At 45.5% G+C, this 15,517-nt stretch overlaps 1 protein-coding gene across 1 annotated transcript; it reads left to right on the top strand.

Annotated features, from left to right (window-relative positions):
* Window positions 1-259: 259 nt before the first annotated feature.
* LOC123402525 (probable glutathione S-transferase GSTU6) lies at window positions 260-1,309 on the top strand. Its single transcript, XM_045096446.1, has 2 exons — window positions 260-717; window positions 800-1,309. The coding sequence occupies exons 1-2, from the start codon at window positions 394-396 to the stop codon at window positions 1,166-1,168; spliced, it is 693 nt and encodes a 230-aa protein (XP_044952381.1). The 5' UTR covers window positions 260-393; the 3' UTR covers window positions 1,169-1,309.
* The last annotated feature ends 14,208 nt before the right edge of the window (window positions 1,310-15,517 follow it).

Raw genomic sequence — 15,517 nt, 5'->3', positions numbered from 1 at the left:
AAACAGCACGTGGTGCCTCGAAAACAATTTGCTAGGAGTACATATCAGGTGTATTAGTTCAGACAGACGCATCTCCACAGTCATGCGTGATTGAAGGAAACCAACAAAAAACCTTAAAAAATTCACCGACGCACTACTAGAATGGTACCTGCTCATCAGCTCATCTCCCATGGGATCACGGATGACATGACACCCTCCTCGAAGCAGCATCACGGATGACGCACATTTTGTCCATTACACACTATATAAACAGTTCATCTACCTCTCATACATTCATCCATTCAACAAATTAAGCGCAAGCAGCTAAAGCAGTATCAGTCTTAACACACAGACACGGAGACACACAGACACAGAGACACACACACACACACAGATCAGTCCAGCTAGTTGGAGATGGCCGGAGGAGATGACCTGAAGCTGCTCGGCGCATGGCCAAGCCCGTTCGTTACCAGAGTGAAGCTCGCGCTCGCCTTGAAGGGCCTGAGCTACGAGGACGTGGAGGAGAACCTGTCCAACAAGAGCGAGCTCCTCCTCAAGTCCAACCCGGTGCACAAGAAGATACCCGTGCTCATCCACAACGGCTCCCCGGTATGCGAGTCCATGATCATCGTGCAGTACATCGACGACGTCTTCGCCAGCACCGGCCCGTCCCTTCTCTCCGAGGACCCCTACGAACGCGCCGTGGCTCGCTTCTGGGTGGCCTACGTTGACGACAAGGTTTAAACTATCTTCAATTGTCTCCGTTCCTTTCCTTCTAACGAGCATCTCTGACCATGCATTATTTTTCTCTGTGTTTCAGCTGGTAGCCCCATGGAGGCAGTCGTTGAGGGGCAAGACAGAGGAGGAGAAATCCGAGGGAAAGAAGCAGACGTTCGCCGCGGTGGAGGTCCTCGAAGGGGCCCTCAGGGAGTGCTCCAAGGGAGGGGACTTCTTCGGCGGGGACGGCGTCGGGCTCGTCGACGTTGCGCTGGGAGGTCTGCTCTCGTGGATGAAGGTGACCGATGTGCTTTCCGGTGACAAGATCTTCGACGCCGTCAAGACTCCGCTCCTGGCCGCGTGGGTGGAGCGCTTCAGCGCGATCGACGCGGCAAAGGCGGCCTTGCCGGATGTGGGCAGGCTGGTTGAGTTCGCCAAGGCACGAGAGGCTGCCGCTGCAGCGTCTAAGTGAGCCAGCAGATATCCAGAATAATTAAAATTTGTTATTTTTAAATGTTGTTTGTTTGGCTGCTGGATGTAATAATAATGTTAGAGTAACGTTTTACTGATGTACGCCCTCCGTTCCTAAATATAAGTATGTTAAACGATTTCACTAAGGGTTTAGATACGAAGCAAAATGATTGAATGTACACTCTAGAGTATGTCTATATACATCCGTATGTACTCTATTAGTGAAACCTTTAAAAAGACTTATATTTAGGAACGGAGGGAGTAGTCCATTTATTCAGTGTTTATTACTTCGTCCGTCCGAATATACTTGTCCTAGAAATAGATCTATTGTATATCGGGACGGACGGAGTATGTGCTTGAGTTTTCATCAATATATTTTTGCTTTTGTTTCCAAACTTTTCGAGAGTAAAAGTTCCCAAACTTTTCGAGAGTAAAAGTTCCCAAATTTGATAATGTGTGCATGTATTAGTTGAGTTCAACAATTTTCTTTCTGATTCAAGAGAAAAAATCGACAGTTTTCTTAAACTGCCAGCAAAATGCTTATTAATTGAACTTTATGACAAATTTGGTCTGAATTTATATATATTCATTCATTGCAGTGATATTTGAGCTAGACCAAGTAAAAGAAAAATAGCCACACTTCTGCTCCGTTATATCCCCTAAACACATCGATGACTGATCTTTATACCTCTTCATAATAAAGAAAAAGATTGTACTTTTTTCAAAAAAATTAACCCCCACACCAACAGTAAGCCACACAACTCCGTCAGCCGTTCCTCCTTTCTTTTTAAACATTTAAAAAGTGCATGTGACGTGAATTGGACTCATGATTTGTTCGTTTAGAAACAAACACACTAACCAATCTTAACACTCATGCCTTTTTCTCCCTTCAGCCCATTTGTCAAACAGGTCTTTTTCTCGCCATTTTTTTCGGGTACCACTACGGATCAGGCTTTGATCCTAGCAGCACATCAGACCAGTGCGTGTCAATTTGATCAATCCAGGTTGTAACGTCAGATTAGATGCATTAGTTAAATCAAGCAAGAATATACTCATTTATATTCAGAAATTGTATTCAATGGTTTATTTGGACGCTAGTAAAAACTGCTTCCAATTAATATCAAATTTACTGTTACACTTTGTTTTTATTTCCAATCGAACAAAAAATTGCTTCCACTTATGAGACACCGTGCTTCTGTTGCAAATTTGCAATCAAAGCTTATTTTACCTAACAGAAAATTGTGTCCAAGAAATTTGCTTCCATCTAAAAAATGGCACCAAAGAATTCTTTTTTCCACATTCGAAAATTTGAGACCCATAGATATTTTTTACTTTATTTCGAACACAAGAAAACTTAGCCTCAATCGACTACAAAAGTGTTTCCATTACAAAAATCTTTTTTGCAAACACGAATTGCCGCTACCAGGATAGAAGGTTGTTTATGTGTTGTATTTGTTCATATAACCCCAACTTTTGGACATTCTTGAAATGACCTAATTTTTGCAAGCAGCTGGACATGTCCGTGTTAGGCATACATGCAATGTTTGAACGAAATCCGACACCGTATACAATTTGCATCTTGTCCAACCATTTATCGATCATTTTTCACTAAGAAAACTCCATAAAAATGCAAGAATTGCTCAAAACTCAAACAACTTGGCATGGTGCCTTGAATTGGTCATAGAACCTGGTGGAAAAAAATTGGGCCATTTAACGGATGTTAAAAAAACCATGTGTTTTCAAGTGGAGGTTGTTCGGGCCCGCTAACATAATAAAGGTTCTTTATGAGCCTGGACAATAGACGGGAATGTTTGGTACCTGGGTATATCTACACCCTATATGAAAAAATAGCAATTCAATAAATAGTTGTCAAATTCTAACAATATGTTAAAATAAACTTAACATTCCATTGTACTTGTGCAAAAAGTTTCACAAAACGAAGTTTACTCTTTGACTTCTTTGCAAAAAAGAAAAAAATCATTTAAAATAGTTTAAATAGTGGCCTATAATAGCAAATAAATTTTGTCTTTTTTTCCCTAAAGTGAATGGTAGGGTTTTTTCCCTAGGAATATAAAGTAGTGCAAAACAAAGTCAAGTTTAACACAAAAATACATGTGAACTATTTTGACTTTTAAATTATTAAAAATAATTTCTCATATAGGGTACATATACAACTAGGAACCAAAATGTATTCTCTCTCCCCTACCCCCACCCCCGCAAACAACCTCCATTGAACATGATCTAATTATGGACATTCTTGAAATGAACCGAACTTTTGCAAGTAGGTGTACATGCCCATGTGTGACAGCCCGATGCCGACGTTCCAGAAGATTCCCCTCTCTTTCCGTTTTTGTCGTGTGTCTATTTTTATTTGTTGCATCATCTTTGCATCATGCGCATCATCTGCATTGCATCGGCGTCTCCGTTGCCGCCCGTTTTCAAAACTCGCATCCGTTAGTAGTTGCCGGTTCTCGTCGTTGTCCGTTCTGAGTCCGACCGCACACCCACGTGCCCGCGGCATCGTCGAAACCCCGTTTTTAAAGTGCGCGTAAAACTTTCTCTGATCGGGTTGGGATTTGACGTGCTGTCTTATTTTAATATAGCTAGGCCGCCTGTCGAATTTCGTCGCGATCGGAGATCGTCTGGTACCCGAACGGTCGACCGTAGCGGCACCGTATTCGGTCTACCGTCGGACGTCTGTCGGTGTTTTAAAATTCGTGCCGCGCCGCCCGTTCTCCCTCTCGCCTCCGCCTAGCCACTCCACACAGCCCACCTAACCATTCCGCGTCCGTGGTCGTCCGATTGCGATCCCGTGGTCGAAAACTAATCCGAATTTGGATAACCCTAGCCCGTTTTCTATAAATAGGCACCAAACCCTAGGTCTTCCTCGTTTTCCGCGCCCCTCAAACCCTAGCCGCGCCCTCTCTCTGCTCCCTCCAGCCCAGCCGTCGGGGGCCCGCCCGAGCCCGCAGCCGGCCCGCCCCGGGCCCGGATTCGCGCCGCCGCCTCTCACCCCTGTCCCGTGCCACGCCCCGTGGTGCCGCGCGCTGCCGGCGATCCCGAGCGCCTCCTGCCCGCAGCGCCGTGCCGGCCCCGTCCCCGTCCGGCGCCGCCGCCTGCCCCGTGCCTCTCCGCCTCCTTTCGCCGCCATTCGAGCCAGCCCTCGCCTCGAGCAGCTTCGCAGCCGCCGGCATCCACCACCAGTTCGAGCCGGAGCAGCTGCCGCGTCTTCGTGCCGGCCACCGGATCCGAGGCGCCCCGCCGGAGCCGCCTCCTCACGCCCGTCCCCGGCCCCTTGCGGCGCCGTCTTTGCCGGAGACGAGCTCGCCGCCGCGCCGTCCAGATCGGATCGGGGCAGTGCGCCTCGTATTCCCGTAGCCGCGTGGCCTGCGCCTCCCTCCAGGCCTGGCCGAGCCGGCCCAGGCGTGCCCCGGCCCAGCGGCGTCGAGGCCCAGGCCGCCTCCCCTCGCTCTGGCCGGTTTCCTCCAGATCTGGGCCGAAGCCCATGGTGAGCCTCACCCCCCCCCTTGCCATCTATTATACGTCACCGGCGAGTTTTGCTATCCTACGCTCATGTCCTGTTTGGGCCGAGGTGAATTCGGCCCGCGTAGGTTGTTTAATTTCCGTGACTTAATTCTTTTTCAATGAATAGGCTATATTTCAAACGTACCTAGATTTTAAACCGTTTATCGGTTCGCGACATGTAGCATATGTTTTTCGCGTAGTTTCTCGTGTAGAACACGTTGGAGCTACTTGCATGTTTTTTTTGAAGTACTTTAATGTGTCAAATATATAGATTAGCGTGTTGTCCCAATAGAATAGCGCCCGTTATAATTTTTGCGCAAGTCCGGATTGCTCGTATGCCGTATTAGAAATGTTCACATTTTAGGATCTATTTTTCCATGTTTTTTAGAGCGGTCTTTGGCATTTTTGCGTGTAGGGGTTTGCCGCTAGATTATTTTTCGTGTCTAGGGTTATTTTCCGCATTATTGTGTGGCTTTATTTTGTGTTGCAAACCCCACATATTTTATATGTTTCCGGGGTAGAAAAATCCCATGGATTTTTCTGTGCAATTAGTTTTAGCTTTTGAGTAAGTTAGTTCGCGCGATATTTTGCCGTGAAGCCCTTTTGTTTAATTCGTATAATTTATTCCGTGCCTCGTTTGAATTAGTTGTCAACTAGGGAGTTGATCTTGGATGTTTTGTTTAGCCCCTGGTATTTTTGGATGCAATAGAAATGCATGTTTTTGTGTGTTTTGATTATCCTCAAGTTGCTAGAAGTAGTGCTGTTTTAGAGGAGCTGAAATATTTCTAAGTCTGGAATCTGTTATATTTTATTGTTGTCTTGTCTTGCTTGCATCTTGTGATCTGTAGCTCTTTTGGGGTTGGTCCAATGGAGTTAGTTGTACCCCTTGTGTTTCTCTAGCGTGCTGTGAAGTTTCATGCCATTTGGAGTCATGTAGCTATAGGTTTTGCTGCTGTCAATATAGCTTCAGACTGAAAACTGCACTTTCCCGAGGTGTAATTTTCACTAAGTCTGAAATAGTGTGTGAGATGCCATTTTGTGTCTTCTTTTCCTAGTGCTCCTTGCTGTCATGCTAGTTGTTGTTAGATGTTTGTAGTAGTGCTTCTTGCCCTCTTCCGTTCCATGCCTTGCTTGAGCTTATCGGAGTTGGGTAGCCGAAGTTGTGAGGCGTAGAAAGTGCTATGGGGCTGATTTTGGCAGATTATAGTGTTTTCTTGTTTTGCTTGTAGATGTTGAACCGTAGCTCCGATTTGATCGTGTCGTACATGAAACTTGCTTAGAATCTCGTGTAGTTTCATTTTCTCTTGTTGTTTGTATGATTTGAGGTGCTCGTAGCCGCCGTTGCACACATATTGCATTCATGCCATCATATCTTATGGTGCTTGTAACTTTTGATCCGTAGCTCCGTTGGAGATGTTCTTTATGTGTAGATCGCTTGCCATGACGCGTAGAATCACGTGAAACTATTTGTTTTGCTGTCTAACAACCAATTAAATGCATTAGTTTAGATCTGGACAGAATTGTAAATTAACATGTGAGGTCTCGGAGATGCTATATGACATTTCCGACCTCATTTAAAATGCCTAGATAGGTAGTTTAATTGCGCTTCACCTCTTTCCATGTTTAACCACATATAATATTGCCGTGTATCTAATCGGGATAGAACTAAATAAATAAACGTGGAGTTTCGTCAATATGCAACTCTTTGCATATTGAACTTCACTTAATGTGTAGTGTTTGATTGAGTGATTTGTCATGCCGTGACTTGCACGTATTCAGTAGCTCATGCATCATATGTGTAGTGCATCGTGTGGTGAATTTCGTGTGTTGATTTGTGTTTCCGGTTTGCTTCGTCTCGATAGAGTTCCGCACCGTGCCGGATTGTGAGGACCCGTTCGACTACGTCGGTTCGTCTGCTTCACGGAGGCATTCTTCTTCCAAGCGGGATCTCAGGCAAGATGATCATTTCCCCAGATACCATTACTATCATTGCCATGCTAGTTTTACCGCTTCTATCGATTATGTCTCGTTGCCTACCACATGTTAAATATCAGCCTCTCGACAATGCCATGAAACCCTCAACCTGTTCGACCTAGCAAACCACTGATTGGCTATGTTACCGCTTGCTTATCATATTGTTAGCGTTGTTAGTTGCAGGTGCAGTTGCTTCCATGTGAAAGCATGGGTTCCTTGTCATATCACCATATTAAAATGCTATTTAATTTAATGCACCTATATACTTGGTAAAAGGTGGAAGGCTCGGCCTTTCTAGCTTGGTGTTTTGTTCCACCTTTGCCCCCTTAGTTTCGGCTACCGGTGTTATGTTCCATAATTGAGCGCTCCTAACACGATCGGGGTTGTTATGGGGACCCCCTTGATAATTCGTTTTAGATTAAAGCTGGTCTGGCAAGGCCCAACTTTGGTTCTACATTTGCCAACATAATAATTTTGTTAAATTGAAATGCATAGGGAGTTAGAGCTACCCGAGGAGTAATTTTACATAAACAGGGGGGCCAGTGCTGATGGTGTTGGTCCCAAACGGTCTGCCTGCGGGGCCACCGCGAGGAAACTCGAGGTTTGGCACCTGTAGCTAGTTCCATCCGTCGTGTCCTGAGAACGAGATACGCGGCTCCTATCGGGTACGTCGACACGTCGGGCGGCCTTGCTGGATTAGTTTTACCTTTGACGAGATATCTTGTGCATCGGGATTCCGGTGATGCTTTGGGTAATATCAGAGTTGAGGTTTTCCACTAGGGAATCTGACGAGATCGCGAGCTTCGTGATTGAGGATTTCTATGCGGCTTGTGGTAATTTGTGATGGACTAGTTGGAGCACCCCTGCAGGGTTAAATCTTTCGGAAAGCCGTGCCCGCGGTTATGTGGCAACGTGGAAACTTTGTTTAACACTGGTCCTAGATAACTTGAAGTTAACTAATTAAAACTTGCCAACTGCGTGCGTAACCGTGACTGTCTCTTTCGTGAGTTCCTTCTCCGATCGAGGACACGGTGGGGTTATGTCTGACGTAGGTAGGTGTTTATGATCATTCATTTGATCATCAGTAGATCACGTCCGCTATGTGTAGATCTTCCCCCTCTTATTTCTGGTACTCGTAAGTTTAGCCACCAAATATATGCTTAGCCGCTGCTGCAACCTCACCACTTAACCTTACCTCACCCATTAAGCTTTGCTAGTCTTGATACCTTTGGAAATGAGATTGCTGAGTCCCCTGTGGCTCACAGATTACTACAACACCAGTTGCAGGTACAGGTAAAGGTTACTTGACGCGAGCGCGTTGATTGTTCATTTGGAGTTGCTTCTTCTTCTTCTTCTTCATCGATCTAGGATGGGTTCCAGGCCGGCATCCTGGGATAGCAAGGATGGACGTCGTTCTTCTTTTGTCGTTTGTTTTCGTCCGTAGTCGGACCCTGCTCTTATTGTTGATGATTATATAATGTACTGATGTGACTATGATGTAGCTTGTGGCGAGTGTAAGCCAATTCTATATATATCTTCTTTTCAGTACATGTACTTGTAACGATATCAATTCTTGCGACACGACGAGATGCGCTTCTATCCATGACGAGGCCCTCGTGCCGAATTGAGGATAGGGTCGCATCTTGGGCGTGACAAGTTGGTATCAGAGCAAGGACCGACCTAGGAGCCCCCTTGATTGATCGAACTTGGTCGAGTCGAGTCTAGTGGAAAACTATTTGAGTCTTAGTTATATATCGGAGAGTAGGATTCTTTTTTCTCCTCTTCTATGCTCTGGTGAGGAATCTCGACGTAATAATTTACTCTACTCTTCTTCCCACTCAAAAAGAAATTTAGGATCACGCGGATATTTTTGGAATCTATATGATGCCTATGTGACAGAGTTCTGTCTTGGTACCTCCTGTCTGACTTTATCTTCTTCCGGGGAGTTGAGCTCCAGGGGATTCTCGAGCACATCGTTATCATTCAGATTTCTTAGTATCTCAGAACGAAGGATGTTCGTAATTGCTTCAATACTAGTAGTGGCGAGATAACCCCGATGTCCCCAGTACTGGTGCAGATTGTTCGGGAGTACTGCCATACTTTGTATCGTTGTGATCACGAGGGTCTGTTGTAGATGAAGGTCCGAGGTTCTGGTTGTGTGTTGACGGATGTGATACAGGTGACGGGTTAGTATAGGAGTTGCGTGATATTACTCCTTGTATCCGTGTACCAGATTGCATGACCAGATATTTCGGGAATTCATAGGTGGGAATTCAAGTAGTTGCTTATAGAACAATCTTCCAACAAATGCATGATGTTAGGTTGGGGTTCGACATCTAGTGGATTCGTTTGTTCACGGTCGACTTACAGCGGTACACGTTGTGTCTTAAAGAGTCCTTGTAGCTTGCTACGACTCGGGGACGCTTCGTATGTCGGGTGCACTGCCTTGCACTTGATGGCTTCTGTAAATCGTGCCCGTGCGATCTTGTCCACGAAAATATCGAACGGAAATCTTTCTCATGAGTTTGTTCTGGCTAATTGCAAGCCGCACCCTTTGTTTTGTTGGATTATGGTAATTCAGTTGCTTCGATGTCAAGTGGTGATTTCAGATCTTTCCTAAGAGGTGTTCTCATATTTTTATGTGAGAATGCAAATTCTTTTGTTCGTTCAATTCTTATGTCAATTCTTGTCAACCGGAGTCGTCATGTAAATTCTTTTCCAACCGGTGTGCTTCTCCTCTAGTGAATTCTATCATCTCCAATTTTTGCAGATCTTCCTCTGAGTTATTCTGGAGTTTGTCTCATATGTTCCAAGTTGTCTTTGTTTTTCCCGCCCTCCCTCCCTTTTCTTCAGTGATTGGATTTTCATCCAAGAGTTCTCTTTTCATTGTGCTTCCGCTGTGTGTTCTTTTCTCTCTTACCCGGTGATTCATTGTGAAGATTCTCAGGAGATTCGTGTCATATTTGTTCATTCTTGTCATCCGTACCGGTGAATTTAATTCAGTTGTCCGTGTTCATCATACCCTTTTCGTGCTTGTAATTCTTCCTATGTTGGAGATTCTTATCAACATATCATGTTATTCATTCATCTTTTTCTATCCGGTGTGTTGAAGATATCTCGGACTTCTTGTTTCAGATCTTTAATTATTTCGTGGTGCTCAACCTCATCTAGTTCTCTTCATACCGGTGCTATATCAATCTTTCTAGTAATCTTTTCAACGGTGATTTCTTTGAGTGGGCCCATAACCCACAGGTTCTTTCCCAGGATCTTACCTGGCTCTTTTAATCATCTCCGGAGATCTTTAATTCTTTTCAACTATGACGTAAGTATGATTTCATCAGTCATATTCATTCTTCAAGATCAATTGGAATTAATTCTCACATTTGGCTCAACCTTTCATTCTTCATTATTCCGGAGTGTCTCAGTAGTTCTTGGTGTTGTTTCTCGTCATCATTCTCAGCTTGTAAATTCGGAGGAGTGTTTCTCTCAAATCTTGGCTCATTCTCTTGGAGATTAATCATTTCAGCTTGGTGTCATCATCTTAATTGTTACAATCATGAGTAATCCCTTTCTTGCGATCCGGTGCATTTCTGAGTTGTTTTATTTCTTGTTCCTCCAAAGGCCATCATTTCAGAAGAATCTTCGCTCTCAGCTTTCAGCTTTCATCCTCAAATCTTCCTAATTGCTATCTCTTCGTTCGTCTCGCAATTATACCGGTGCCTTGTTCTAGTTTTTCCCTCAACTGGCTCATGATCTCTTCATTCTCATGTATCCCCATTCGTTCATGGTTGCCTCATTATTTCAATTCTCACTGGTGTCTCCTTCAAGAATTCTTCTAGTTTGTGCTCATATCTCTCCTCAATCTTTTCAGAAGAATAAGTGGTATGCTAAATCCGCTCCTTGTTATCAATTAAACTTGATGAAGGACAAGCATAACATAATTCTTATCCTTGCTCATAGTAATCTAAATTCTTCTTCCGGAGTGGCTCATGATATCAATTCTTTTCTCAAGTGTCTATCTTTCTTTTCCGGAGTGCTAAGTTTTATCAAGTATCTCTTTGTGAGGCTTCATCTAAATCTTGGCAAGGTCATAATCTTATTCTTTTCTACCTTGATATCTTTGCATCATTCATTCGTATATGGAGGTCCTTCTTGGTGGTTCGTCAAGGTTTCAATCCATTCTAAATTGTTCTTGAAGATTCCTGTTGGAATACCTCAAGTATTCTTTCTCTTCCATTTTCGGTGCATTTGTTCTTCCGTTATCCTTTGAGGTGGTATTGTAGCCTTCTTGTTAGTGTAGGAGCCTCGAAGAGTTTTCCTTTCGAGAATGAGATAATTAAATCCACCAATCCTTTGATCATGAGATTATTCTTAACTCATGGTTTCTTCATTGAGATATCTTGGTTTGGATTTCACCTAAAGCTTTTCCTATGGATTGTTGCTATCATGGTGCTTGTCATTAATCCAAGTTCTCAATGTATCCTCTTGGTGTAAGAAGTTTTGATATATTTGCTTTCAACTATCCTTGTTTCTTTTAGTGGGTGGTTGTCACCTCATATTTGTTTAGATGATTTTCATAAGCCCACTACTATCTTGTTTTTCGTTGGTGGTTTTCCAACCGCTACATCAATTATCTGTCCGGAGGCTCTTCAATTCTATGTTTGAACGATTTTCACACCACACGCAAGTTGTGATACATCCGATCATTTCTCGACCATTGTTGATGAAGAAAACTCCAGAAAATGCAAAACATTATCAAAACTGAAACAACTTGGCGTGGTGCCTTGAATTGATCATACAAGGCCATGGAAAAAAAATTAAGGCCATTTCAAGGATATCGGGAAATAGCATGCTCTCACATGGAGCCTTCTTGCATACCTAAACACCTTCGTTGAACATGGCCTATGTTTACACATCCTTCAAATGACCCCGACTTTTACAATCGGATATGAATGACCACGGTAGATATTCATGTCAGGTTTGAACCATTTCTGACATCGTATGCAAGTTGTGACCCGTTCAACCATTTATCGGCCTTTTGAGACCGAGAAAACTTCAGAAAATGCAAAATTTGTTGAAAACCAAAACAACTTGGTAAGGTATATATATGTTATTTTACGTTTTCCCTATTTCCGTGTGCGACAATGGGCCAGCCCAGTCGTGCAGCCTCTTATGGAAAAAGTATTTAATTCATGAACTTTTTTTCAAATCCATGAACTTCTTCAATTTGATGAACTTTTCAGTCCTTGGAGGTAGGGTTGGGCATAAAAACCGGCAAACCAAAGACCGAATGGGAAAAAGGCAAATTTTCGTTCTTTTGTGTTGGTGTTGAAAATTTTCTGCCACATGTAGAGACTAGTGGTTGTTGGTGACTTATATCTTGTAGGAGCCAAAAGTCCAGGAAAAAGATAGTAACTCTTGCTTCTCACGAATATTGGAAGTCCCTCTCCAGGGCTTCTACTCTCCCTCCCGTGCGGCTCCACGAGATGCACCAGAGCGTCCCAAATCCCATCGACCAGGACCCTCGCTTGTCCTCCTCACCCTCACAATCGTCGAAGGGCGTCGCCGGGCAAAGCCCGATGGCGTCAACGGCGATGTGTCTGTTTGGCGGTGCAGCACCGGTGGAACTGGTGACCTCAAGCACCGGCGAGGGGATGAGCTCCAGGGGCCGCGCGCTGTAGCGGTGCGGCCGTTTGGCGGCGCGGTGATGACGGATCTGGTGTCCTCAAGCACCGGTGAGGGGATGAGGCTCAGGGGCTACGCGCAGCAGCGGTGGGGCCATTTAGTGACGCAGCGACGGTGAATCTGGTGGCCTCAAGCTCTGGCGATGGGATGAGCTCTAAGCGTTGCACACAGCAGTGGTTGCGGTGCTCGGGTGAGGCTGCGGCCAAGGCTCATTGAGGAACGAGGCGACACGGAGGAGCTACGATGGGATGCGGTTTGCAAAGTCACGCGACAACAAGGCAACACAGGGGTGAGCTCCAGCTGCAGTTTGGTCGCGGGTCTGCTCATGGTGGTAACGATGGGCGGCCAGGCGTTGCCACGCACGATGGCGGACGCAGGGCGTGGCGGGGGTGCAGATGGGCTCTAGGCAGTGTGGATTTGTCACATGGGCGCGGCTCGGAGGCCCGGGGAGGCGTGGGAGGTGGTCTCACAGGCGATCTGCTGGACTGCATGGCGGGTGGGCCAAGATGGCCTCCGCGAGTTGCGGGCGGCTGCCATGGCTGTCAGCTGGCTTGTTCAGTGTTGGTGGCAATGTGACGGCCTGCTGTGGCATGGTGGAGGACTGTTGTGGTGCTTGTGCTCAATCCTGGCGGATCCCATGGTGGAGGGGCTTGAGCGGCCTGTATGGTGCTCGAGGGGCGGGTTCGGTCGTGAGGGGCGCTGCCGGTGGGTGTGTGCGCGGTCTGGCATCGCGTGGAAGTCCTTGGGGTGCGAGGATCGGAAGCCCAAGGCAACGAGTAAGTGCGCTCCGGCGGCGTGTGATGCGGATCTGGTCTTCGGTCGTCGGTGGTCTCTCGGAGGTGCGGTTGGCTGCGGCGGGTCTTCTTGCTTCTTCGCTGATGGACAACTTTGATGGTGGTGATGTTTGGTGGGCTTGCCTACACCAATGCAGGATGATGTGCGGCCGAGGGGGTGTGGAGCTTGGTGGAAACCATGTCATGGCATCGTTCATGACTAGCGATTGCGGCGGCTTTGGCCGTCGTTGACCTTCTTGAAGGCATCGTTTGAAAGGACCATGATGTCGCCTATAGGGGGTGAATAGGCATTTTAGAAACTTCTACGGATTTGTCTTTATCCTAATGCGGAAACAAACTAAGAGGATACATTTCAACACAAATCCTAAATATACTAGGCTCAAGTAAGCATACCAACAACTTGTTCTACTAAGATGAGCACAACAATATTACTCACAAGCACAAGTAAGTTACACAAACTTACTTGAGCAATATCACAAGATATGTTAGTGTATGACACAACTCAGCAATTCACACTAAACACAAGATATATCAATAGTAGCAAGTATGAATTGTGGGATATAAAGTGTAGGCCTATATAATTAATCTTTACAGGGAAATAGCCAACACAATATAGTTAGGACAACAATATGTAGTGAATGTATGCTCAAGTAACCAAAGTAAACCACAAGTAAGGAGTTAGGATTAGGGATAACCGAAGTCACGGAAACAAGGATGTATGTCGATGTTCAGTTCCTTGGAGGGAAGCTAGTCACTGTTAGAGAGGTGGATGTTACCACGAAGGCACACCAACGCCACAAAGGCTCACCCTATTCTCCTTGAGATATCACCACGAAGGCGATTCCCAACCACTAGTGGTAGACCTTGAGGCGGCCTCCAAACCTTCACAAACTTTTCGGGGAAAAATCACAAGTTGACTCCTCACCGAAGCACTCCTACCGCCTAGGAGTCTCCAACCTCCAAGAGTAACAAGATCAAAGGGGAAATGATCAAGACTTGCTCAAATCACAGATTTCTTTGGTCAAAAGAGAGAGGAGGACTGGATGTATGCTTGGATGAAATCTCTCTCAAGAACTCTCGGTAATCTCTTCGGGATTTACCAAAAGAATGCTCAAATCCCTCTCTCTCAAATGCCACCAAAGGCAACTAATGATATGGAGGGATGGAAAAGAAGGTGAACAATGGAGGTGGTCAACAAATGAACCCTAGATCCATGGGATAATTTTCCCCCACGTAGACTGGAGTTTTGAGGCTTTGGGGAGGAGGAGAGAGCTCAAAACGATGGGGAAATCTTAGATCCAAAAGCTCTAACTCGTTGGGGTAGAAGGGTACCTTATATAATGCCCACCAAATCTGCCTATTATGCACAGAAAAATGTAGACCGGAACTTTGGGGCTTGCGCGGAACTTCCGGGCTCGCTATTGAGGCAGATGATGTAAACATTGTGGTTAGCCTCGAACTTGCCACGGAACCTACCCGAAACTTCTGGCCCCTGGAACTTCCGGGAGGTCCCGGAACTTTCGGGCTCCCTTTGGGCCAGGTTTTCGCAGACTTTCTGTTTAGCCCGGTACTTTCCCCGAAACCTTCCTGGAACTTCGAGCCCCCAAAAAACAGCGAGCATACCAATAGTAAAACATGCATAACTTTTACATACGAACTCCGATTTTGATTATCTTGAGCTCTTTTTGTAGCTACTAAAATGCTCCAGGTCCTCACATAGAGAATCACCCTATATCAAACAAAATGATGATGAAATCAATGCAAAGGTTTGAGTATAGAATTTGGGGGAACCCTTTTTGGCGTATGATACGTCCCAAACGTATCTATAATTTTTGCTTGTTCCATGATCTTTTGGGTGACATTGTTATCTCTTTTGCTACGATTTTATATCATTTTACACATATTTGGACTAACCTACTAACTCAGTCCACCCAATGCCAGTTTCTGTGTGCTGATGTCTATTTTGCAGGGAATTTTACCCAATTTTTCGAAGCCCGGAAAATTTCAGGAAAAATATATAAAAAATCAGCGAAACAGAAGCTTTCGGATCACCGAAGATGGGCCGGAGGGGGGGCAGGGGCCTCCCAAGCGACCTACTCGCACGGCCAGGCCCTAGGCCGAGCCAGGAGGCCTCCTAGGTAGGCCCCACCTCACCCGGTGCCCTCCTTTGGCCTATATTTAGAGTCACGAGAGGAAACCCTTCCACAACTTCCAGAATGGCAAACCCCCGTAGTGCTTCCAAGATCGGGAGTGTCAGGAGACCTCTTCCCGGTACCCTATCGGAGGGAGGATTAACCTTCGGGAACTTCTCCACCGCCATGGGTGCTTCCCGGACGTGCCATGAGTAGTCCTCCTTGGATCATGGGTCCATG

Source organism: Hordeum vulgare, chromosome 6H (genome assembly GCF_904849725.1).
Source record: "Hordeum vulgare subsp. vulgare chromosome 6H, MorexV3_pseudomolecules_assembly, whole genome shotgun sequence".
Classification (NCBI taxonomy): domain Eukaryota; kingdom Viridiplantae; phylum Streptophyta; class Magnoliopsida; order Poales; family Poaceae; genus Hordeum; species Hordeum vulgare.
The sequence above is the reverse complement of the archived record's forward strand: the minus strand, read 5'-3'. Positions and strand labels throughout refer to the sequence as shown.